This window comes from Natator depressus, chromosome 13 (genome assembly GCF_965152275.1).
Source record: "Natator depressus isolate rNatDep1 chromosome 13, rNatDep2.hap1, whole genome shotgun sequence".
Lineage (NCBI taxonomy): Eukaryota > Metazoa > Chordata > Testudines > Cheloniidae > Natator > Natator depressus.
In genome coordinates this window covers 19,539,825-19,566,579 of record NC_134246.1, presented here as the reverse complement: position 1 = coordinate 19,566,579, position 26,755 = coordinate 19,539,825, and the positions used below count along the sequence as shown (strand labels likewise).

At 46.2% G+C, this 26,755-nt stretch overlaps 1 protein-coding gene across 1 annotated transcript in view; it reads right to left on the bottom strand.

Annotated features, from left to right (window-relative positions):
* The window catches only part of HNF4A (hepatocyte nuclear factor 4 alpha), a 32,194-nt gene extending 5,491 nt beyond the window's left edge, over positions 1 to 26,703 (bottom strand). Inside the window, exons 1-7 of the mRNA XM_074970106.1 lie at positions 26,366 to 26,703; positions 17,078 to 17,252; positions 13,863 to 13,957; positions 10,279 to 10,385; positions 5,989 to 6,144; positions 1,676 to 1,763; positions 543 to 698 (exon numbers count right to left, since the gene is read on the bottom strand). Coding sequence (XP_074826207.1) covers positions 543 to 698; positions 1,676 to 1,763; positions 5,989 to 6,144; positions 10,279 to 10,385; positions 13,863 to 13,957; positions 17,078 to 17,252; positions 26,366 to 26,486 — 898 coding nt within the window. The 5' untranslated portion in view covers positions 26,487 to 26,703. The remainder of the gene's footprint in view (positions 1 to 542; positions 699 to 1,675; positions 1,764 to 5,988; positions 6,145 to 10,278; positions 10,386 to 13,862; positions 13,958 to 17,077; positions 17,253 to 26,365) is intronic.
* Between the last annotated feature and the right edge of the window lie 52 nt (positions 26,704 to 26,755).

Below are 26,755 nucleotides of genomic sequence, written 5' to 3'. Positions count from 1 at the left end.
GGTCTCAAACACGCAGCCCACGGGCTGCATAGGCGCCGACTCCACCATCAGCCAGGAATTAGCTTCACCAGTATACATTGCATTTTGCACCAAGAAGCCCTGTGTAGTAAAAGTCTACAAATGAAGGAAGTTAGGGATGTAGTCTGGCCATTGACCCCACAGGAACACTGTGGAACCAGCACCTTCCCAGAGCTCCAAGCTCCAATCCCATTGTCTTGCCCGCCGGGGCTGCTGCCTTTTTAACTGTATTCAGGGGGTCAAATTCCTCTGTCATAATAGGCCCAGCACTATCTCACTGTATCCAAATGCCAGCACCCTGCAAGGAGACACAGGGTCCCAGAAGGGATTTGGGGACCTGAAGGGGCTCTGAAATCACTGAGGAAACCACCTTGAGAAAACCAGGTCCATCCCACCAACACTGTACCAAATTGCTGGGGCACGGGCTAGTGCGAGAGCAGGGCGAAGCTCTTGTGTGGTTGCTATTCTGGGTTTTGTAAGAAGAGATTTTTTCCGGTGATTAATTGTTGAAGGTTTGGGCCTACCTGGGTCAAAAAAGATGATGGCTTTCAAGCAGGCATATTCATTGTCATCAATCTGCAGCTCCTGGAATGGCAGGACCAGTTCATCGAGGATTCGGATGGCCACACGGATCACCTCCACCAGCTCAGGGCAGTTCCGGGGGATTATGTGGTCATTTCCTTTAGGAACACAATAGAACTATATCACCAGCTGCTCATGATCAAACCAGGAACAAAGAGGCACCTGAGCGCCTCAGACTTTATTACATCCACCAAGACTTACAATGCTGACCAGGGGTTCACACATTCACTCCTCACCTCACATGACCAAGACTGGAATTAAGTGTGGTATGTGGGTGTGAGTGTAAGTGGAGACACATGACTCTGGCCTCCTGAATCAACAAGCACGCAGGATCGTTTGTAGACTTCAAGGACATCACAAAGCTGCTCCCCATGGGTGGGCCATGCATGGGACAGGTATCATTACTTTGGGACAGGATGCTGCAACATGCTAGTGGTTTCCTAATGAGCACAACAGGCCTGGGCTTTAGCAACTGGGCTTTTTTCTATCTCAGAACAGGAGTAAACCTACCTGGGACAAGTGAAGTTTCCTCTTCCACTCATCCCCGAGCAGCAAATGGGCCTGTCTCTATATACATCCACTGCCTTCCTCTCCTGTAGCAGAAGGGATGTGCTGGCCATAAATGCTGACCTATGTTACTCAAGCAGCCTCTTCTCACTCTATTACTGGGCAAAGGAAGATCATTGCAACAAGGAAAAGCTGAATGAAGATGGAGGCTTTGCTTCTCACTTACGCTAAGGCCTCTTTTCACCTCTCTGGCAGCGTGATGGGATTTTAATGGGGGGGGGGTCAATGACCTGTAGGCCCCTCTACCCTGCTGGAGCACTGTAATGGAGCTTTATGGTGGAAATGTGAACCAAGCCCTTAGATCTGACACACCAACCAAACCCCAGGGCAATGCTGGGTTCCCTGGATACATGAGAATTCCGACCCAACGCGCCATTCAGCAAAAATGACACAGGACAAAACAAAATGCCCATCCCCTTCCAATCCACAAATAGGATGCTCCTGTGTGAGTGTATCTGCTTTACTAGAGGAAGCAGCAGCATCCTGGCATAGAGGAGAAGTGGTTTACCTAATAGCAAGATGTCTTTGAACACCATGGACCTCTTAGCAGCTCCCAGGAGCAGGTGTTCTCCTGCGTGTGCCCTCAGTAGTGCCACCTGCAAGGACAGAGACGTATTATCCGGGTGACTGGGAAAAGGGGGGCAAGTGCTTTGATTCCACATAAGTAGAATGTAGAGGAAGTGCCCACTCCTGCATTGCGCACATCAGGGCAGAGGAGTGGGATCCTCACTCCTGTTATATGTGAGGGTTCAAACACAATGTACTCCTCCATCTCACTGCTCCTCAGGTGCAGCACCTCCAACCGCTTGGCCAGGGAGCCAACAATCTAAATCAAAAGATGCTCAAGATACTAGCCCAGCACCTGAAACACCCAATTACGAGCCACTGGGAAGAACAAATCAAAGCGAGCAGCAAGCTGGACTGGTCCAGATCCCTGCACAGAATTCTCACCCATCTCACTGCACTGGCATGTGCAGCACTAAGGCCGACTCTCACAACTGCTGATCACACACAAGAGGTGGAAATCGGGAGGCACAAAGCCCAGTGTGAGAAGCAACTGTGCACCCAGCATGGCAGCAGAGACTGAGAGAGACACACACACTTCCTGCTCCAGTGTCCCAAGTATAAGGAAGGGCAAGAAGTGATTAGGAGAAACTGTGACTGACCCTGGGAGAAAAGAGAGAGATGGCATCATCCCACAGAGCAGCCAGCCACTGGCTCAGGAACGGATAGTCGTGACAAGCAGGGATCAAACCCCAAAGAGTCTGTGACCCGCCCTGGTGGGGGGCTTCCTGTCTCTGACAGATACCTGAGATGTCTGTCTTTTTCTCACAGAACCTGTCACACCAATAATATCACATTGACTGGAAAAGAATTGGACACTCACACCAGAGAGGCAGAGTGACTCCTGCATGATACGTGCCATGCTAGAGAGCTGGGGGAGCAGGGGTCACTGCTGCATAATGCATTCATGCCAGGGGAGAGGGCAGTCTCCATTTCACATTCTACATCATGACAATGAGTAGGATCATTTCCATGTCCCCCGTTTGTCCCACCACTGAGAGGGGTCACAATCTCACACGCTACATCCCACCAGGAGTGGGGTCACCATCTCATGCCTTACATCCCACCAAGAGGGCAGTCACCGTGTCACGCACTACATCCCACCAGCGGGTGGGGTCACCATGCCATGTGCTATGTCCCACCAGTGGGTGGGGTCATCTTCTGGTCATTTGCTCCCCCAATGGCAATGGACCGTTTAGACCAATGAAGGCACAGAGATGTTTTTCTGCCCTGACGTTAATAATTGACGTTCTTCATGTTACACCCCTCAGTGGTTCCTGAGAATGTCCCGGATCTTTTGCCCCACTTCTGTTAACAATTTCAAAGCTTTGGTAGAAATAAAGGTTAACTATTGGACAGTGTGGCCAAGCTGCTTCTTAATAGCTAGCCAGGGATGTTGGCCGAAGAAAACAACTATTAAACATTAATGGAGAGACTTGGAAAAGTGTGTCCTAATGAGGATGGTCCAGCCTATGTTCTATGTGTTGAACAAACAGAGGGAGAAAAGGAGAATGAAGCAACGGAGCAGGAACATATCAGTTTTCCAGGGTGTTATCTTTCAGTACCAGATGAAGCCAGGGAAAACCTCACTCTACCATAAGTGTCAAGAGAATGCAAATGGGCTAGAACAAAGCTCTGATTAGAAAAGATGCTGACACTTGAGGGGACAAAGGTATTATGCAAATAAATAGAACAGGGACTTCTGCAAAAAGGGTGAATGCTTCAAGGTGTTGTGAAATCCCCATTTGTGCAACACAACGTGAAGTGCATGTGCAGATGGCCAGATGTGTGCAGTCGCCCAGTTTGTTGTGTAACTACAGCTATCTGTGTGTACTGGAGCTGGTCAAAACTGGAACCTGTCATTCCTCAGGGAATTCTGAACTTAAAAAATAAATAGTTCTGAATCAGAACGAAAAGCTGAAGTTTCACAGTTTCCTGTGAAATGAAAATGCCAAAATGTTTTGATTCACAACTATCGAAACATTTTGTTTCAATAACTTTGAATTATGTTGTTAATGTTGAAATGTTTTGTTTTGATATTGTTGATTCATTGTGACTTTATATTTGATTAAAATATTACATATAACATATACCAATGTAATATTAAGATTAATATTTTAATTGAATATAAAAGTCTAAACAAAATTAATCAAAAATGAGAAAGCTGAAATGAAGTATTTTACCTTATCAGAACAAAGTGTTTCAACATTCATTTGTTCTGACATCTTTCTGTGGCAAGTTTCACTGAAACTGACGTTTTCACAATACATTTTGATTTCCACAAAACTGCATTTTCTGATGGAAAACTTCTCTAGTGTCTCCCATGCAGCCGGCTCAGGGACTCACACACATTTTTGCTGCCATGTTTTTCTAGTTGTGGCTGCCACACTGTCATGTGGTTCATCTTCTTTTGAAAATGTGGGTCTAATTATGGGTTTGTTTTTTAATGTGCATTTCAGAAAAAAAAATCTAATGTTTTCCTCCTGGATTCTTCCCGGACATATTGGGCCAGACTGTGAGCCCCTTACTCACACTGACGAGCAATTACTCAGACCAGGAGTCACACTGGGGCAGGGGGCATGTGAAAAACCTCTCTTCAGTGTGGCAGGCAATCTGCTCCTTGGTTATTTCCTTTCTAAAAAATTCCCGTGACTGAGCCAAAGACACTTGGTGAGGACGGTCCATGTGCAAACCGCTGTAGATCCTACAAAGCATTAACTGGGTTTTACAACATCCATTCCAAGTGGCAGTGAAAGACTTCATAGAACAATAGCTGCATCTAGTCCTCTATATGCTGCAGCCTGTTTGCTAGGTAAATATAATTTGCCGTTGGACACCATTTTTTTTTGTGATTTCTAAGTGTATTTGCTTTAGGAATTTAGCATGCTGTTTATCACTGTAAATAATTCAAAGCTAGCACCCAAATGGACAGAGATGGGAGCATTCCTAAAGGCTGTAAAATATGCAGACTTCCCAGTGATCTGCATTGTGAGATGACTGTGGGTTTTCTTGACTAGCTGGGCACTCTCACTTTCTAAATATCCTAATCTTCTTATTCGGTAAAAACTACCTCCCGATCCGGAGGTCATTGGACTGGTCCCTGATCCTGGATGAAAATGACCCTTTTTAAGTTTGTGAACAAAAAACAATTAACTTGGAAACATCCTCCTGCCCCATCACAGGCACTGTGAGCCCTCCGCAGAAATGGACTCTCACTAGTTTTCCCTGCATACCCCCACTTTCATGTGTGTGAATTTTGAGGAAGAGTACCTTTACATAGGTATTTCTGCATTTTCACCACTTCAGCAGTTGCACACAACTTTGAAATGTAGCCCTTAACACTGAGCATTTCCTTGTGCCACTGAGGCTGCTTTAGGGCATGTCTAAAGTATGATTGCAGCTTGTGTAGACATGCCAAAGATAGCTTCAATCTAGCTAGTGGGGGGACCAATAGCAGTATGCAAGCCTTCTTGGAACCCTGCGTTCTTACTTGCGTGGCCGGCCTGTGCTGAAGCCCGGGCTGCCACGGACCTGAGCTAGCTAGATTAAAGCTAGCGAGGGTATGTCTGAAATCATATTCTGCCGGCAGGGTAGACTTACCCTTAGATCTTATGGTTCAGTTCTTACAAAGGGAATGCACAGCCCTCTATCCTGGTCTTGGTAAGTAAGCTACTTTAATATCTTGCTTTAAATACAAATATATTTGCAACTTTTCAGTCTGCAGAGATGCTGCTGTTGGTTTGGGAGCTTAGACGCGTTTTTATTATAATTTATAAATCACTATCAATAACAGTTACCACTGACACCATGAAACCACAGGCCCGGTGAATGAATTAAAGATAGATTTTTTTAATCTTAGGCAACAGAAAGGCCTTCAAAAGTTAGGCCAATATACAGTACCTAATCAGTCTAATTATCCTGAGCATTTGTATAGTGCTTTAGGTTTTCAAAGTGCTGCAGTAGCATTAACCAATGATTCACCAACCATCTGCCCATGCAAAATTTTGTTTGCAAAATATGTGCACGATTATTTGTCTAGCTGAGCACATTGTTACAGCCATTGTGCAAACAGTCTGCTTAACTGCACATGCAAATGGCCAGTGCTAGTATTGTATGCGTGCAGTTATCTGATCTGCTTGTGCAGTCATGATAATTGCATAAACAATGTGCAACTTCTTTGCAGATCGGGCCATTCCTCTTGGCCACAGATTAATTTCCACTGGAAAGAGCCAGGGGAAGTCAAATGGCAGCACTAACCTGATCATCTAACGGAAGCTCACAGAAGGCCGGGATGTACTTGGCCCACTCCACCAGCACCAGCAACTGCTGCTTCATGGATTCACACACATCTGTTATGTTCGCAATCTTCTTCCCTCGGATGTCTCCGTTGATCACAGAAATTGGGGATGATATCTGCAAGGATGAGAAGGGACCCATGTAGGATCTTCATATTTCAGAGCTGCAAGAGCCAGAGATATGAAAGTCCCAGAAGCTGGGAAGACCCATGAAAGGTGGGGGCAGCATCTTTTCTGCCTTCTCTGATACTCCATGTAGGTTTGTGGCTCTACAGAGATTAATCAAAGAACAGATCAAAAGGTAGGCAGATATCAATGGAGCCAGGAGCTTTTTCCTCCTATGTATAGCTGAGACGTCAGGAATGATGCTCCGTACTAGCAACTGATCTATCTCTAAGATAGGCCTGAAATCAGTACATATGCCCCCCGAAACTTAGGAGTTGGATCGAGATTTGCTTTCTTTCTTTATCGCAGGAGGAAGGGAATGACAAACAGAGGCAAAGCCCAGATACCCCCATTATCAAAATGTCGTTCCCTGACCAGACTTGAGTGGTCTGTAAAGCATGTGAGAAACACGTCCAGTGTCAAGAGTTCTTCCTCCCATTGAGTAAGTCAGGTTTCGATGGATTTACACCAGAGCCCAATGTGGCCTATACACGAAGCTGTCATTCCTTCTTTCTCTAGCACGGTCACTGATATAAACCCAGTTTCCCTTCAGCAGAGGCTCATCAAGGCTAGTGCTGGTGCTGGAGAAAAAACTTCTCCCCACCAGCGAGGGTTCAGAGAACTACCCTACCTGCCAAGCCAGCCATACCCTGCTCCCAACCAAACAGAGCCATCACTGCCTTTGCCGAGGTTTTTTCATTAATGTATTGAACATAGCACCTGATTCTCCTCTCACTCATGCTGAAATAAATCAGGAGTCTCTCCACTGAGGTCAGTTACCCAGCGGTAAAGCTGGCTTAAGTGAGATCAGAACATTTAAATTTAAAATCCCCATTTGAAATATTGAAGCTCCAGTTTAAAGTCAGAAACATTTTACCAAACTGTACATGTGTAAATATGCCCACGAAAATACACTGTGTGTTCAATTTGCATGCAGAATTACTGTTAATGCAAAGGCAAATGGTGCCATTTCACTTGCAAATGTCTGATCTGGCACTTCTTTATGTGCTGGGACCCCATTTGCATGCAAAGGTGCAGCAAACTTCCATGCCAATCAGATGTGCAAGTGCGTGCACATGTTGCATGCACAGTTGCATACTCAGCTTGTTTCAAAATCTGGCTTTAATCACCAGTTTTCCCTTATGACTTTGTGAGTGATTAACCAGACCCACCACTCTCTTCCTTCTGCCCTCTGGAATCCCGGACAGCATCAGCGCTTCCTGTCCTGTGCATTCCAGCACTTTCACCTCAGACCTGGCTCCCTCTTTCACAGCCTCACTGGTTTGAAAGGCACCAGCATTTTCCCCAGGTTGCATTTCTTGGAACCTCTCCAGCTCTAGAGCTGTTATTGAATAAATAAGATTGTAAAAATCTCACCAAGTATTACCCTAATCAGGGAGCTGGGAAGGCTTAGCAAATAAACACAGACCTCTGGGTGAGTGACCTGAGATCCCAGAGAAAGCGGCTCCTCAGCAGTATCTTGTTCTAATTAGCCAGGCATATATAAGTTACCGATTAGCATGCTAGGGTCCCCAGTGTTTAATGAGTCTGCGTGTGCTCTGCTGGAATGGAACAGCCTCGATGAGTTTCTTCAGGGCTGCTGGCTTTATCGGCAGACCTGACTCAACAGAGGATCATGCTGCTTCAGAACATCCAGTCTCATTGTAAAATGCTCTTCCCTTGCAAGCCTCGTGGCAAGAGGACCCTTATCTCACCTTGTAGCACAGTGCGATGTTATCTTTACAGGGCCCATAAATGTGCTAGGAGCCTCGCAGAATGAGCTAAGACGTGGGCCAAGATTTTCAGAAATGACTCATGATTTGGAGAGCGTTGGTTTTATGCTGAGAAAAATCAATTGGGCACCCGACTCTGAAAATCGTCTCCTGTTGGGCACCCGGAAGCTGAGACAGAGACACCCCAAATCACTAGTGGCTTTAGAAAATCTTGGCCAGACATTCTACCCAATGCACCGCTGAGAGTAGCACCAGACAGGAGGTGGTGGAAGGGGAAAGGAAGGACAAGGGGGACAATTAAAAAGATCACATGGTTACCCACTAGGCCTCGATCCTGTAGGCTACTGAGCACTCCTTTGGGATCCTGAATGCCCTCAACTCCCTTTGAAGACAGGAATGCTCAGCACTTCTCAGGATCAAGCCCTAGAGCTTGGACATGGAGCTGTGTAAATTAATGTGATTTTTCCGGTTTGCTGGCCGTTCCGAAAAGCAAAACAAAACACTGTTTCACACTGACCTGAAACAAAAAGTTTTCAAAATTTGTGGTAACCCAAAAAGTAAGCAAAAAAATAGTTTCAGGTCAAATAAACATTTTGTTCATTTTAAAGCTTTTACAAAGTTTTTATATGTGTTTTAAATGAAATTGAAATACATTTCAAAACAAAAAGTCATTTCAAATTTTAAAAATTGAAATAAAATTTCAATTTTTTCAGAATTTTTTTTTTTTTTGGCAGGATTGGTTTTGTTTGTTGGTTTGACTGAAACCATATGGCAAATTTGACACAAATGTATGAAATATTTCAATACCCCAAATCTGCATTTATCAGCAAAAAAAGCTTTGGACAAAAATTGTCACCCTGCTGTGCTTGGAAATGCCTTAATGCTTCTGTTAATTTCCCTCTTTCTCCTTTCTTACCTATTCTCCCTCCGGCCCTTCTTAGGAGAGATTTGAATGAGGTGAGGGAGGTGGTTTGGCTTGGAGATTTGGGAAGATCATTTCAAATATAAGCAGCAACATGGCACAAGACGTGGTGATGCCTATCAAAGGAGATAAAGACCCTGGATGGATTGAGGTTGGCATCATTGGCAGAGCAGAGAGGGCAGGAAGTGTGCTTAAGGCAAACAGGTCTGAGATGGGCTGGGTGATGCATGGTCTTGCAAGATGACCTTTCTTGCATTGTAGTGGTCATGGTTTGAATGACTTTCTTGCATTATGTCACTGGATTTAAGGCTGCACAGCTGGATATTGCCAGTGCTTTAGATTCAGGTTGTCTGATGGCGAGGAGATTGTTTGAAATGCTTTCTGACCTGGAGGCCTGATAAGAACATCCCTAGTGTTTGCCTTTCTTGGAATTCTGGGGCTCAGTTCTTCCCAGACAAAGTCAATTTTTTTAAGCCTGTGGCTATTCATTCAAATTCTTAAACAAATTTGCTTCCTCTTCCTGGGCCCCTTTCTGTGAATATTCTAGCAAATGAGTGTCCTGGCAGGAATGTTTACAGAAACAGAGAATTTTAAGCAAACATTGTCAAAAATATTTGCATAAAGCAAACCTTGAATTCATAAATCACAACTGTTTGCACCGGAAGCCTGATTCCAAGATTTATTCTTGTCTAAACAGGGAATAGAAACATACCATATGACCTACAGGCCAGATGGTGTAAGAATATAAGAATGGCCATACTGGGTCAGACCATCTAACCTAGTATTCTGTGTCTGACAGTGGCCAGATACTTCAGAGGGCATGAACAGAATAGGGCAGTTTTGAATGATCCTTCCCCTTTTGTCCAGTCCTAGCTTCTCGCAGTTGGAGGTATGGACAGTTGAGCATGGGGTTGCGTCCCTGACAATCTTGACTAATAGCCACTGATGGAGCTATCTTCCATGAACTTCTCTAATTGTTTTTTGAACTCAGTTATATTTTTGGCTTGCACAACATCCCCTGGCAACGAGTTCCACAGGTTGACGGTGCCTTGTGTGAAGTGCTTCCTTCTATTTATTTTAAATCTGCTGCCTATGAATCTGATTGAGTGTAAGTCAGCATGGTTCCATTGACTTCAGTGACGCTACACCAGCTCACATCAGCTGAAGATGTGGCCTTTTGTGTCCGGTCAAAATAGCTGAAATGTCAAGTAGTTACAGCAGCCTGTTCACAAATCAGCTTCAGACCAACCATTATACCGCGAATGGTTTCAAATAACAACCACATCTGAGAACAATGGTGTTCAGTCTGCAGCTAAGTAACAACCTCCCACCCTGCCCCCGGTGGTAACCCTAGAAAGAGTGATGGGTTATTCACCTGGCGCTGCTGAACGTTTGGCACTGATGCTTTAGGCTAACAGGAAGTAAGGGGTACCTGTTGTGCAAGGACTTCTGCCTGCAGTAAGACGTTGATGGAAGGCAAGCTGCTGTCTTCATAACTGGATCGCCGGGTGCTGATTCGATCACGTTCGTTTTGTACAGCTGCAAGGAAGTATTTTTGCTCAGCCAAAGCTCAGTCAGGAATGTGTTTACCAACGCCCTCACACTCTGTTGGTGTTACCTTTACACACTAAATCCTCAGCTTTCTTTAGCCAAGGTTTCACAGCTATTCAGTGTGGGAGGCAGGTCAGTATGAGGCTGAATCAAGTTTTAAACACAGGGAGCCTGATTTTCACACATTGGTGACCAAAATGTAGTGCAAAATTCAACATTTGGGCTCTCCTTGGTGCCTAAAACATCTTGGTACTGAGCTATATCAGAGTGCAAGGGCTTGCTTGAACCAATGCTCATTGAGGTCAATGGAAAGCCCCCCCATGACCTCAGTGGGTAGTGGACCTGCTCCCAAGTGCAGAAATGGGTGTCTTCACTTGGCCCCATGCTATAGTGCCAGTTTTTTAAAGGAACCTCTTAAGCCATGCATGAAAAATGTCCATGTACCTCGTTAACACTCACAGCCCCCGCTCCCAGTGACTTGTGACAACAGGCTGTCATACACACAGCTATTCACTCTGTACACACAAAAGCTGGTGCAAATAGATTTTGTGGACATAATTTTGGAAGCCCTCAAAAATGTGGCCAGTACGGCTTTGCCTTCATGCAGCATAGAGATGTACAATAGTGCTGTGGGGAACCACCTGTATGCGTGAATGATAAAGGAAACAATGACGGTGTTACTGCAAATAGTTACTGTGCAGCTGAGCAGTGTATCTAAGCTCTCGGTTAGGTATGACACAGAATATCTGAGACTAAAGAGAGTCACAGTGACAGGTATGTTTCTCTCTCCTATATTTCCCCGGTTGGTTTGTTCCTCTGAAGGGCTTAGGCTGTGAGTCTAAGGGGTGTCGGCAGGCTGCTGTTGGAGCAATAATGCTGAAGGGGTTAATTCCAGTATCTGTTGAAAGGCACTTGTGCAGATTGTGACCCATAGTAGGCAAACCACGCTGGAAGAGATACAGTCATCCGAGCAATCTGCTGGAAGAAGCTATCGATCTACTGTATCATGAAAATCTCTGCACAATGCTTGTGGCTCCCTGGATTTATATTTTCCGAATGTATAATTCAGCCTGATAAAAAGCAATAACTAGGCTCGGCTGAAATAAAAGCCCTGCAGTCAGCAGCTGTAAATAGGAGCTCTCAAGGTTACGCTGCTCATTATCAGTGGCCGGGCCCTGGGTTCAGTCACACCAAGATGTTTTCTAAATGTTTGCTCAGTATTAGCTGGTCATGGACCTAATGTAACTTCTATTGAATATTAACAGACACAAGCACAGCTTTGAGCACAAGATGAGTAGGCTCTAAAAAGAGAGGATTCCTCTGTCCTTCAGGCAAACTTAAGGCAAGCTCTTAGCAATGCCTAGTCCCTATTAGTGTGGAGAGAAGTGTTCCTCATGGAAGGCAGGGTTAGGGTGTTCTCAAAGGGCCCATGTTTTGGCTGCAGCAGCTTGAGGAGTCTGTTATCCTGGGAGGTCGCTTTATTCTACGGGCTGAGAGCAGAGAGGACACAAGCTGGAATCAGGAGAACTCTGGGTTTTAAGTTGTGCATTTGCAGAACCAAATTCATCTCTGATGTTACGCCACTGACCGGCCCATCGTGTCTGTGTTACAGATGCAGGAAACACTGCAGAGGTCCCAAAGGTAGCTGTGCAGGGAGTGTGTGGAGCGAAGCAAGGCTGTGGTGAGTAGCCACACCTGACAGTGGATATTTTGATGACCATTCACACATTTTACTGACGGTGAATTATAGGCACTTTCCACCAGGGTCTTTCTTGAAGGTGGAAATGCACCATTTTGAAGTGGACATTTTGCCATTGCCTGTGTATAGGGCAACACTGATCTCTGTGCAGAAGGCCAGCATGAGGTCTATGCACCACTTGGGATTAAGTGGGAGTTAAGTGGTACGTGGGCCTTTTGCTGGGTCCCTCAGAATGTCCCACACTGTGGATAATTCTCTGGATACTAATGAAAATTTTGAGCAAAAATGAATAAAGTTTTGCTTTTTGGTAAACTTGTGAAAAGGCATTTCTTTGTGTGTGTAAAATGTCCCTGGTTATTTGTTCCTTATATAAAAGCCACCAGCACTTCCTCAGGATCAAAAAATATAGCAGGCAATTCATTCAAAAATGCTCTTTATTGAAAATAGTCCTTTGCACCAATCCCTATTCAGGGCAGGAGGATCAAGAATTTTCTAACTTTGCCACGACATAAAAAATTGTTGGCCAGTGTTTTGAAACACAAAAATGTCTGCCTCCTCCAAATGGAGACCCTCACGTTCCCTCATCAGCAGAATAAGTTCAATGCCAAAGAGCAAGGCCTAGTGACTCATCCCAGAAAGAAGCAGATACAAAACACTACTGAGCTCTTGTCTACACGGGAAAGTTTTATTGATTATACAGCTACACAAGTATAACTCCCTTTGTGGATACTTTATTCCACTACAGACGTACCCTTTTTCGGTTTAGCTTCCCAAGTGACATAAGCTAAACCAAAGACGACCCCCTTACACTGGAATAAGAGTGTCCACACAGGGATTTAGAGTAGTATAACTATATTGATTTAAAGTCACACCTTAGGTTTGGTTTAAACTTAAAACTTATATTGGCATAACTGTCAGTCAGGGGTGTGAAAAAAACCACACCCCCAAGCAACAAAACTCCTTCTGTTGGTGTACACTGTGTCTACACTAGGTGGTTATGCCGGTATAGGCTCTGTAGCGTTCTACTGAAACAATTCTCCATTGCAGAGAAGGCCTTAAGTAGTTGGAAATCAACTAGGTAACCTATCCTCTAGTTTAGGGCACAGGCCAAATGAGGAAAGGCCAAAAAGTCTTCTGGGCCCTGTGGGACACACTGGTGGCTACTCAATTCCCAGTGACTAATCACCGGACTCCAGAATGATCAGATACTCCAGGGGGAGAGAACTTGCAGCCAACCCCAACCCCCTCAAAAATAATTAATATAAAGTGAGAGACACCTCATTTCACACTGAACAGACCTGATGTGCTTCATGCACTCAGAGTCTTAATTACGTGACGATCTTCTTGGTATCCAAATTAACTGGGGCTTTGAAGCTTGGTGCTTTTGCCAACATTACGAAGCTTTAAATGGTTCAGCGCTATTGGTCCTATATATATGTATACAGCTACACTGGGTGTGCAAGTGCAAGGTATGTGTGTGTGTCTGAGGGAGGGAGGGGGGGAGGGAGTGCCTGCCTGTAAATATTTTGTAAGTCTGTAAGTGTAAGTAGATGTTGGTGCGCAGGTGGGAGTCTGTAGCATCTTGGTGTATCTCTGGAAGTGTACATAATTGGGTTGGTATGTATTTGTGTGAAGTTGTATGTAGGTGTCTGTGGTTGGCAGGGTAGAGGCAACCAAACCAGTTGTGTAATTGGTGTTACACAGCTGTGTAATTGGTAATTGGCCAGCGGCTGGCATTAGAACAGACAGAGCACACGGTGACCTACCTTCTTTCTTCATCCCTGCTCGAAAGCACTTCTTTAGCCTGCAGTATCGACACTGGTTTCTTTTGTCCTTATCTACAACACACTGCCTGTTAAACCTGGGGAGGAGAAAGGGGGATGAGCAGCAGCAACAGCCTAGAGCCTAAGGAGAGATCCTTGTGGTCTGAGACATAAAACCAGAGCAGAGTCCCCGATCCTGAGGAAAGAACACCGACACTTGGCCTTTCCAGGGCTGCTTTAATATGAGGCTCTCAATTAACCTACAGTTCCCCCAGGAATGGAGGAAGAATTATCGCAGGTAAGGCAGCGCAGGGAAATTCAGGAATTCGGACACACAACTCCCATTCATTTCTGTGGGAGCCAAGAAACCTGCCTAAGGTTGCAGAGCAAGGTAATGGCAGAGGTGGGAATACGAGCCAGGAGTCCTGACTTCTAGCCTTTTGCTCTAACCACTAGACAAAGGTTGATCAAGATGGGGGTCACAACCCCCAGCATGGTCACACACAGGTGAGTCAGAACCAACCTGCCCCCCTGTACTGCTAAATGAGTGGGAGGTCCCCAGCAGAACACAGCTAGATAGGAGAGAGATCCTGGAGGATGGGTGCTCTGATATGGAATATGTTGAGAATCACTGCACTACACCACAGTCCCTCCCAGAGCTGGGCTTAGAATCCAGGCAGCCTGACCCCCAGGTTCCCGCTCTTTATCACCACACAACACTGCACTAAAGCCTGAACAGACCCATTTCCCAGTAAAACAACAAGGAGTCCGGTGGCACCTTAAAGACTAACAGACTTATTTGGGCATAAGCTTTTGTGGGTAAAAATCCACTTCTTCAGATGCCTGGAGTGAAAATTACAGATGCAGGCATTATATACTGAAGCAGCTTTGCCTTTCCTGGAATTGACACCTCCTCGTCAATTATTGGGAGTGGACTACATCCACTCTGATCGAATTGGCCCTGTCAGCACTGGTTCTCCACTTGTGAGGTAAATCCCTTCTCTTCATGTGTCAATATATAATGCCTGCATCTGTAATTTTCACTCCATGCATCTGAAGAAGAGGTGTTTACCCACAAAAGCTTATGCCCAAAGAAATCTGTTAGTCTGTATCCACAAAAACAACAAGGAGTCCAGTGGCACCTTAAAGACTAACACGGCTACCCCCTGATACTTGACACCATCTCCCAGTATAACCCCCAAACTTTACTGATCAGAACCAAAGCAACTTCTTCCTTCCCCACTGCTATATCCAGATCCATGACACTCCCTTGTTTATGGCTCTAGTGTGTAGCACAATGTCAACAGCCGTTTGCAGTACAGATTTTATTGTCACGTCTCATGCTCGCTATATAGTTTTCAGCTGGCTGATCACGTCAAGTTACTAAACCTGTGAGTATGGCGTGTAGGGTGACCCAAGGGACAAAGGGCCCCCGCCATGTCAATTGTTTAGCTTTTGAGAGTGCAGGTTTCGTTGTGCTCTATTAAAGCCCATAGCCAATATTTTCCAGGATAGGTGCCTAGCAGTAGCCTTCTAAGTCCATGTTTAGGCACCTAAATAAGTGGCCTTGTTTTCCAAACTACTGAGTGCGTCACTGTGACCACTGGAGTCAGTCACAGCTGCTGGATGCTCATCCCTTTGGAAAATCAGGCCACTTATTCAGGCGTCTAAGTATGGATGCAGGAGTCTAACATTAGGCACCCAGTTTTGAAAAGCTTAGCCCTAGGCTCCAAGCTACACTTCAGATTACATCTCTGTCACACATCTGGGGCTCCTCTCTGGTCCTCGGGTGCTGCATTCACACCGCCATGCACATTCCCCAGCCAGCTTCCCCGCAGTTTAGGGTACCGTTTTCAAAAGCAGCTCAGTCTCATTTTCAAAAGGGACTTTGAGGCCTCATTGTCTTTCAGTGAAACTTAGGCACCCAATGGCCAGATTTGTAAAAGGATTTAGGTGCCTCTGGTCGCCACGGGGGCACCGCTGACATTTTCAAAGCTGCTGGTCAGGTGGTGCCTAAATCCCCACGGTGTCTACGTTTCTCCCTGTCGGCATTTTCAAGGTAGCCTAGTGCTGCTAACAAGCTGCTCAGAGCCCCAGCTCAAACGGAAACCCCAGAGGCCCCAAAGCAGGATTCTCAAACTCGGTGCCCCATCCCATAGACATGCTCTGAGCATGCCTAAGACCTGATGCCTGCTACCCCCTAAAGCAGGAGGGCTGGCTGCAGATGGTGAGGGAAGCTCAGCACCTGCTCACGAGACAGCCAGGGTCACAGATATACGCTGGGCGAGAGTGAGTGAGGTATTGAACGTGAACAGGAGCCAGAGCGAGGTGGTTCTGGCTGCTAGGCCCTGGGCTATCTAATCTTAGGTGCATAATTCCAGGAGAGGGTTCACAGCTGGGATTCCCAGGCGGAAGGAGGTGTTTATCTCTGGCCCATCAGCCAGGTGCACCAGCTCAGCCACTTAGGCCCCTAAGTCCTGCTCCTCTCTCCAGCATTTCATTTCTGGCTTGGTTAGGCAGCTCCCTGCTCAGCAGGCCAACTTCTGCTTTCTTAGCTGCTTGACTATCCCCACGTACTCTATAGGGAGCCTAGGCGGCATGGAGCTACCTCACTCCAGGCTGAAAATTCCACCAGGAAGAGGGCTGCCGAGAGTTTAAGCGTAGCTCTGCTCAGCTGACATCCCTTTAAAAATCTGGACCCCCCCTCCCCAAGTGCCTAAGTCACTTTTGAAAATAGGCTTTAGGCTTCTAAAATTATTTCAGTACTTTTAGAAATTTTACCCCAGACCAGACTGCTGGGATCGATGCAGGAGTAATATCCCAATGGCCTGTTGCACTGCCCCGCACGGAGGGATGGGAGTTCAGCACCACGCCTGCCCCTCAGACTAGGAGTGTGGTGGAGGCAAGGTGCTCAGCCCCCGGCAGTAGGAACCATCCTATCTTGCTTTGCCGTCATTCCCTATTATTCTCAAGTGACCCCTGGCTTGAGGCTGGTGAGGAACTCTGCTGGGAGATGTGTCCAGCCCTCCTCAGCTGGAGGGACAGGCCAGTACTGTGAGATTTGGGGTAAAGGGAGACAACAGGGAATAGTGACCCCAAGTTCTGGGGGATTCTCAGCGCAGTTCCTGGTAGACTCGTTCCCCCTCTTGTCTATGGCACACGCCCTGCTGCAGCTGGAGCCTCGCACAGCACGATGCCCTGGTGCCCTCAGTTCATACCTGCAAGAGTACATGTGGTTCTTCCTGACGCTCCTCCTGAAGAAGCCTTTGCAGCCATCACAGCTGGAGGCCCCATAGTGCTTCCCCGTGGCACGGTCCCCGCAGATGGAGCACAGCGCGCTCACCCCAATGCTATTGGCGGCGTTGAGGTTTGTCGCGTCTGATGGAGACGTGTCTACATCGGGAAGAACAAAGAGAAGGAGACAATGAAGAGTCAGAGAAGCCGCTCTTTACCCAAGGAGGCAGGAGGTAACCAGGGGGACCCTGTTGCATGCACGTACACACACGCAGGGATGCTGGAACAATTTGTATCGTATGGGTGCTGAGAGCCATTGAACCAAACTGTAAACCCTGTATATGATGGAAACCTCTTCAAGCCAGGGGATGCAGCAGCACCCCTAGTTCCAGTACCTATGCACGCACACACATGCATGTACTTCAACATCTTGCTATGGATGTACCTAGCTGGGGCTCCTTGGAAAATCTGGCCCCAGGGTCAAAATGTTCCAGCTTGGATTCCTAAAGTTAGGCACCCAAATAAGTGGCCTGAGTTTCTGAGGAGCAGGACACTTACAGCTCCCATGGACTTCAGTTAGGGGGTTGGGTGCTCAGTACCCCTTAAAATCAGGCCACCCTATGGCTCAGTTTAAGGGGGATAGTAAATACTTCATGTTTGCAAAGAGTATCGAGACCCTCTGGTGAGAGTCACTGTACACACACCATGTGATTAGCATCCAAACAGTCTGGAATCCAGACACAGCCTCAAACTTTGTGGCAGCACAGCTCACAGCTAGCACTGCACAGAGCCGTTATTCATTGGGGATTTTCACATTTCAGTTTCTGTTTTGCGGTGCTGAGCACAACGCCTTGAATTGCCCCTGGAAGCAGACAGCTAGTCAGGGCAGTGCTTGGAGCATAGGTGTCACGTGCTCAGTGTAGGCCACCCAATTTAATAGGGAGGCAGCTGCATTCTGCACTAGTTGGAGCCTTCAAAGAGCCCAGACTAGCCCTAAGTAGAATGTATTAGAGGAGTGTGGTGACAAACACAGGGATAGTTATTGTGAGGTTTGCATGACAGTCTTTTGGCCAATTGCTGATGGAAAAATACCTTATGGGTCACTGTTTCCAACTGGCAATCCAGGAGCAGCAATTAATCCAAAAGGTCTCTGAGGGCATCAACCATCTTGGTGGAAAGTGTGGACAAACTCCCGCAAATGCAGCCTGAGCCCACTGCTCTAAATGCTTCTTCCTGTCAACAGGCACCACACCTGGGTTGTCAGGATAGGCCGCAGACAGTTCATTTTCATGACGATCCCTAACACAGTCAGATACAGATTGGGCTGTCCTTACTGAGGTGAGGGAGCCCTACCCCACATGATGAGCCCCATTGACTTGTGTGAGTCAGTGCTCCCCCCATCTGAGCAAGGGTTGCACAATCCAGCCCAGAAAGAGAGGGGTAAGACCGCAGAACTTGGGAGACATAGATCTGGGCATCCTCGAGTCTCTGAGAACATTACACTCCAAGCCACCATCTGGGAATAAGGACAACCCAGGGAATTACAGACCAGTCACCTTAGCTTCTGTACCCAGAAAGATAACGGAGCAAATAATCAAACAATCAATTTGTAAGCACCTAGAAGATAATAAGGTGATAAGTAACAGTCAACATGGGTTTGTCAAACCAACCTGATATCCTTCTTTGACAGGGTAACAAGCCCTGTGCACAGGGGGGAAGCAGTAGATGTGATATATCTCGACTTTCGATACAATCTTACATGACCTTCTCATAAACAAACTAGAAAGATATAACCTAGACAAACCTACTATAAAGTCAGTGCTTAACTGGTTGGAAAACCGTATTCAGAGAGTATCTATCACTGGTTCATAGTCAAGCTGGAAGGGCATATTGAGTGGGGTTCTGCTGGGAACTGTCCTGGATCTGGTTCTATTCAATATCATCCTAAATGGTTTGGATGGTAATATAGAGAGTACACTTAAAAAGTTTACAGATGATACCAAGCTGGGAGGGTTTGCAAGTGCTTTGGAGGACAGGATTAGAATTCAAAATGATCTTGACAAATTGGGGAAATTGTCTGAAATAAACAGAATGAAATACAATAAGGACAAATGCAAAGTACTCCACTTAGGAAGGAACAATCAATTGCACACATACAAAATAGGAAATGACTGCCTAGGAAAAGGTATTGCAGAAAAGGATCTGGGGCATTATAATGGATCACATACTAAATATGTGTCAACAATGTAACACTGTTGCAAAAAAATCAAACATCATTCTAGGATGTATTAGCAAGAGTGTTGTAAGCAAGACAAAAGAAGTAATTCTTCCACTCTGTTCAGCACTGATAAGACGTCAACTGGAGCACTGTGTCCATGTGTACATGGCACATGGAAGTGTCAGTCATAGTTACAGAGTTAGCAGCATTCGATGCGATCAGCCTTAAGGTTTGGTTGGCTCCCATCCTTCCCAGTCAATGTTTATGCAAAGCCCCCGAGGGAGATGATATCATAGAAATGTCGGACTGGAAGGGACCTTGATAGGTCATCTAGTCCAGTCCCTTGCATTGAGGCAAGACTCAGTATTCTCTAGACCAGCCCTGACTAACCTGTTCACAAAAACTTCCAGTGAAGGAGATTCCACAACTAGAGCCCTGCGTGGATAAAAGTTATATCTGTTATCTGCTCATATAAATCGGTATCCATGGAACTGCAGGGCTCTCCCGGGAACCTCAGCAGCGAAAGGTGCAGAATGTGGGGCCACCGCTCCCAGGAGCCAGCGCTGACAGCTCCTCCCGTGTGGCTGTACTGCCCCCATCCCCGCCCCATCCCTTTTATGCAGCTGTCTGCGTGACTGCATCTCTTGTCTGTGGTCCATACAGTCACGCCGCAGGACAGAGCTGGGGGTGGGGTTGGGGGCAGTACAGCCGTGCTGCACAGACACCTTCGCCTTTCCCAATGGAAATTCCAGATTAAAATTATTTACTGATTCTGGATGGCCATAGAAACAGAGAAATGAGTCTGCTGGTCTTCTGACTTCTGCTGGTACCATCACTGTCCTGCAACTGACACTGATAGAGGCCAGTAGGAATTAGGAGAGACCATGAGAAAACCCTAGAAAGCTACCTGAAGGATTCTAATGGAGACTGCTGGAATTTCTATTGCGGCTCTAGAAGGCCATCATCAACCATCCATGGTGATGCAGTCTCTGTTCCATACCCAGGTGTGAAACTCAAAGCAAAAACTCAGGGAGCGTAAACTAAAATTGAACTGGAATCCTAAAAAAGGTTTGAATGAACCTCTGCCTTGCACACTGCAGACACTGGATCTCATGGGACTTGGGGGGTCAAACCCATCCTTGGGGTAACTCCACTGGCTTCCTTGGGCTTACACTGTGAATGACTCTCTGCCCTAATCCCCACAAAGAATCTGTCTGCTCTGAGAGGAAGAAATCCATTATTCTACCCACCATCGAGGTCTACCCATGATTTCCTTTCCTGTTGTGAAGGGATGTATAGACCTCCCACAGGCTCTGGCAGGAAGAGGGTTAAGACTCCCTCAGGACAGGCCACACCTGCCTTGGTGCAGAGATCCATGGGGAAGCAAGGCTGGGCAAATTAGGCCTTTCACCAGCACATGATAAGAGGGCTGTGCACGGAAGGGCTGGGGCTGGCAGCAGGAGCCAAACCCCTGGGGCGGAGAGGAGGGTACGACAATGCTGCTGGCAAAGCTTTGTTGCTGCAGAGTTCATTTAGAGGCCAGGCTGAAGGAGCCTCGTGAGCCCTTTGTCTAAAGCCCTGCTTGTGGGAAGTTTCTTTTGTTTGCCTGTTTGTTTAACCAGGCTCCTGGGAGGCTAGAGAACTGAACTGCTACAGCCGAGGAAATTGTTCCCCTGCCCCACTGCATAGAGATATATGGCACCAAAACTCCCAGCAAAACATCTCCTTGCTTACCTCTGAGTAAGGGCTTGTCTGTGGGGGGAAGTTATATACTGGTATAAGCTGGGGTGTGAATTTAAAGCACTGGAATTCTACTTCCCAGATGACCACTCTTATTCTGCTACCAGAGGGCCTTTTTCTGGTGTGCCTTATGTCACTCAAACTCAGTGGAAGCCTATTTCAGAATAAGAGTGTCTGCATGCGGGAGTTATACTGGTATAACCAGAGTGGTTTAGTTATATCACTAATAATTATACGGATATAACTGGGCAAATCTCCCATGCAGACAAGCCCTAAGGCTTTGGGTCTGCTCAATCCATCCCCTGCAGCAGCAGCAGCTGAGGCTGCGTGAGAGGGAGGGTTCTGTCTGGATGTAAGCTTTCTAAGTGGCTGCTTTTGGGGGCTCTGAAATGTTGTCCAGTCCAGCAGGCTGTCTTTGCATCTTGCCAGGAATGAGAGGACCATACTGAATTTACACGGAACATAATAAATTGCAGCCCCCTTCATCTCTAGTAGGGAAAGGTGATCATACGGAGCATGCAATGTCCCCTGCCCCCTGGATCAAGGTATATGCGGGGGGCTGTAGTATCAGCCTGCACTGCCATGTTAAATTTGGAGCTGGTATGATCTCTCCTGTGGTGGGCTAAGGAGGGTTATTTTTTACACTCCCTTCTTGTCCTTCCCTGCAGCCTTTGTCCCCTTTACAGGCTTCCATCTCTGATTCTAATTCCAGATCACCCTCTGGATTTTCGATATCATCCATGAACTTGCTCCTTCTCTGAGCTCATATCTACCTGTCCCCATGCATTCTGCCCTTCTGAGGTTTGTTCCCTCTCATTGGTACTCTGGATTTTAGGGGTCACTTTCACAGTTGTGCTGCCCCATCTGGCACCTGCCCCCTGAGCGAGTGAGTCCCGTCTTGTTAACTTTCGGCTAGTAGCCTATGTGATGCTTTGCAGGAAGGCTGCGGCCTATAAACATGCCTCCTCTTGGTGTGACAGTTCACAAGGTCTCAGACAGTCAGAGAGAAAATCATGTCAGAAAAATGAGTATATGTCAATTTCCTCCAAACAAATATGACATAAAAAAAAACATGGCAACAGAGAAGAAAAACATCAGAAAGTGCTGCACACAATCACCTCATTATTTATTACATGAATGACAGTAATCCCCAAAGACCCCAATCAGGGATCAGGGCCACTTTGTGCTGGGCCTGTACCCACACATAACAAAAAGAAAAGGAGGACTTGTGGCACCTTAGAGACCACAAATTTATTTGAGCATAAGCTTTCGTGAGCTACAGCTCACTTCATCGGATGCATTCAGTGGAAAATACAGTGGGGAGATTTATGTACATAGAGAACATGAAACAATGGGTGTTACCATACACACTGTAACCAGAGTGATCACTTAAGGTGAGCTATTACCAGCAGGAGAGCGGGGGGGTGGGGTAGGGGGGAAGACACGGGATGGGACGACCTTTTGTAGTGATAATCAAGGTGGGCCATTTCCAGCAGTTGACAAGAACGTCTGAGGAACGGGCGGGGGGTGGGGGGTTGGGATAGTTTTACTTTGTGTAATGACCCATCCACTCCCAGTCTCTATTCAAGCCTAAGTTAATTGTATCCAGTTTGCAAATTAATTCCAATTCAGCAGTCTCTGGTTGGAGTCTGTTTTTGAAGTTGGAGAACACTTCAATCTCTCTGGTCACTCAATTACAGACCTAAAAGTGGCAATACTTCAACAAAAAAACTTCAAAAACAGACTCCAAGGAGAGATTGCTGAATTGGAATTAATTTGCAAACTGGATGCAATTAACTTAGGCTTGAATCGAGACTGGGAGTGGATGGGTTATTACACAAAGTAAAACTATCTCCCCATGTTTATCCCCCCCCCCACACACACACACACACTGTTCCTCAGACGTTCTTGTCAACTGCTGGAAATGGCCCACCTTGATTGTAACTTTAACCCTCCCCCCCCCGCTCTCCTGCTGGTAATAGCTCACCTTAAGTGATCACTCTTGTTACAGTGTGTATGGTAACACCCATTGTTTCATGTTCTCTATGTACATAAATCTCCCCACTGTATTTTCCACTGAATGCATCCGATGAAGTGAGCTGTAGCTCACGAAAGCTTATGCTCAAATAAATTTGTTAGTCTCTAAGGTGCCACAAGTACTCCTTTTCTTTTTGCGAATACAGACTAACACAGCTGCTACTCTGAAACATAACAAAAAGACAGTCTCTACCCCAAAAAGCTTACAGTCTACCGGTCTCCTATTCTTATTGGCTGGAAACGGAAACAGAATTATTTGCTAATGGATAATTTTCAAACAATTATTATTTGTATAGCGTCAGAAACTTAAATGACTGTCCTCTGTCCCTGGCTGTCCCAACAATGCCTGTTTAACGGGAATTAGTCAGAAGTTAGGACAAACAAGATGAAAAAGCTAATTCCCTTTTAAAGCCAGGGAACTAATCAAACTGAAAGTAATCTAACACTTATATAGCAATTATTATCCTGACCAATCCCAAAGCATTTTCCAAAACTAGAAGCATCAAAACCATAAAAGGAGGTATGAACTGCATCCACCATTGAAATGCAGCCACCTCTGGAATAGAACATAATGTCTGTTTAACAGCACACAGCAGCACTTCACAGAGACCCCAGTTGTGGTTGCCTGAGTGGGAATTTTGTCAGAATGTGGAGTTAACCCTCATGTCCCCATCCTTTCTAAAGATGTAAACCAGTGGTTCTCAACCAGGGATACACGTACTCCTGGGGGTGCACAGAGGTCTGCCAAGAGTACATCAACTCATCTAGATATTTGCCTAGTTTTACAGCAGGCTACATAAAAAGCACTAGTGAAGTCAGTACAAACTAAAATTTCATACAATGACTTGTTTATACTGCTCTATAAACTATACACTGAAATGTAAGTACAGTATTTATATTCCAGGTGATTTATTTAATAATTATATGATAAAAATGAGAAAGTCAACAATTTTTCAGTAATAGTGTGCTGTATTTTGTATTTTTATGTCTGATTTCATAAGCAAGTAGTTTTTAAATGAGGTGAAATTTGGGGGTACACAACATAACTCAGACTCCTGAAAGGGGTACAGTAGTCTGGAAAGGTTGAGAGCCACTGATGTAGACTTTTACTAAAATCTTCTCCATTATAGCTCAAAGACCCCGAAGTATCACATATCAAGAAGAGGGAAGCTGTTCAGATGAATTGGCTGGGTTACTAGCAGAGTGTTTCTAGGGCATTTTTCCTACTGGGCCTGAACACACAAACTTCTTGGAAGAGAAAAGTTGTAGGAAATGAAGCTGATACCCTCTTCCTCTCCCCACAGGGTCTGTGGCATGGTGATCACCTTTGCTACAGCTTATAAAATCAGGGCTATCCCTGTAGAATTTGTCAGCCATTTCCGCTAAAATGTATTTAAGCAAACTCGGTACAGATAGTGTCTGCTCTGGCCCTACAAAGCTTCAACAGGCTTTCTAGGCCTTAGAGGTTGTGATGACTCCCCACAGATGAGAGGGTTCAATATATTAGATAGATGGTACCAGGGCCACATGGGGGGCCTAAGCTTAGTAATAAAGCTTAGGCCCAGCTGTAAGAATAAATATTGGCATCTCTGCAAGTCAACTGGTTCTATGCAATTCAAGGTGATGGAGTGTGAAGACAGCTGCCTCTCTGTGCATCCCGCCACCTTGTATCCCCTGAACTCTCCAAGCCAAATCGCTCAGCCTGCCAAGGTGCAAATGTGGGACCAAGACCCAAAACAAGGGCTGGAGGAGTTACAGCAGATGAGGGATGTTTCAGGGCTGTGGAATTAGTTTCCATAGCATAACCCATTATGTTCTCTCTCTCACTCATTCTGCCCCTAACTAGCCCCTTGGCAGAGGCTGGAGATTTAATAAGTCTTTCCCACCTCTAGCTGTCAGATTTTCTGACAGCATTCTTAGCCAAGCTGCATGAGACAGCACTGGAGAGGGGAGCTCTGCCTACTGGGACTTGATGCACTGAACAGCCTTGATGCAGTTAATGGTAGTTACAGTCCATGCCCCACTTCAGGCAGATTATACCCACCACTCAGGTCTGCTCCCTCTGGATTCACATGCTCTGGAGATGCTGACCCCATGGAGTACTGAGCAGAGGAACAATATACAGGGGGAGCCCAACTCTATATAGATGGTTTATGGCAGGAGAAGTTCTCTCTTGCAGCCACAGTGAGACGAGATCAGTGACAGGATTCGGTAAGTAAAAGCTGTTTGTGTCTTCAGAGCAGGCTCGTGTTCAGGGAGCTGACCAGGGAGCGGGACGTCATTCTGGTAGCCCTGAGAGCTAGTTAGTTGCTTTCTGCAGCATACTTAGCTTAGCGATTAACCCAGTATTTAGAGAGGACTTGGGGGGGACCGAGAGAGGAATTTTCATTGACTGTGTCTCTGAGTGTCTAATAAAAAGAAATCCTCACAAGTTCCAAAATATAATCAGTGGGACAATTTTGCAAATCCTGATAGAACTGTGATTCTCCCCAGGGTGTGTGGGTGAAAGTGCCCCTTTATCACCACTATAAGATACACTGATACTATTTCCAGTTAAAGGACTGAACCTTCTCCTCAGAGCCCCACATGTTTCAATTCATACCACTTATGCCATGCAACGGGGTTCAAGCTAGCTGCGGTCAGGCTGTCGTAAAGAGAAATGTCATACCACCTGTGCACATGAGCAGCTTGTCTCTATGTGGAGGTATTACAATCTGTATGGTGCAATGCACTTTGAAACCTTCTGGGGCTTTCATTCTACTTCACTGCTAGAGGGGCTGCTCTCTGTCCAGGTTCACTATCCCAACTTTGGGCTTCACAGTATCTCTGTCAAGCCATGGCAAGCTCCTTACTCAGAAGCCCTGCCTAGCAGGGAGGTAAAGAACCACACTTCACTCTGCAGTCTCCTTTCCTTTGGGTTAGGGACTTGTGAGAGACAGTCGCTGTCAGCTCGGGCTCGCAGTCCCTCTGCTGTGTCTGCCGGGGCCAGATGTTGAGCAGGAAAATTCTGTTCTATTCAGGTTCTTGTACTACACCCATTGCCTTGGTATCTGAGTTAATGTCATTCGGTCAGTTCAAGTGGCGTGTTAATTAAACAGAAATACTTCTTTACAGGAGCAGGAAAAGTCCCCCTCCGACTTGGTGCTTCAGCTCCCCCTGTGCCCTCTGCACCAGCTACATGCCTGTTGCCAGATGACCTGTGCTCCCGAAGGCACTGGCTGGCTCTACCACCGATCCCACCTTCGACTGGCAAAAGCAAACCCGGAGGCAGACTTACCATTGCCCATGGCCAGCACCTGCATGTTCTCAAACTCCAGAGTGGTGTAAGCTGGGTCCAAAGCTGCGCTATAATCTGCCATCTCCATGTCTATCAGGGCTTTGGAGAGACGCATTATCATCAGCAAACACGGGCCAGATTGCAGCGATTCCCTCGTTGGAGGTTATTGGCCCTTCAGACTCCCGCTGCCTTCACTGCGTCCCCTATCTGTTGTCTTTTATTTCAAATATTTCTCTGAAAGGATTTGCTGAGCTTCAAGGCCTATACTCCCCAGAGGGGTGGAGGCAAGAGGCGGGGGGGGTTAATCTTTAATCATCTCACCCACTGGTGAACGCTAAGCTGGATGGTTGGTTTCTTTTTTTTTTTTTTTTTTGGTGGGGCAGCAGTGAT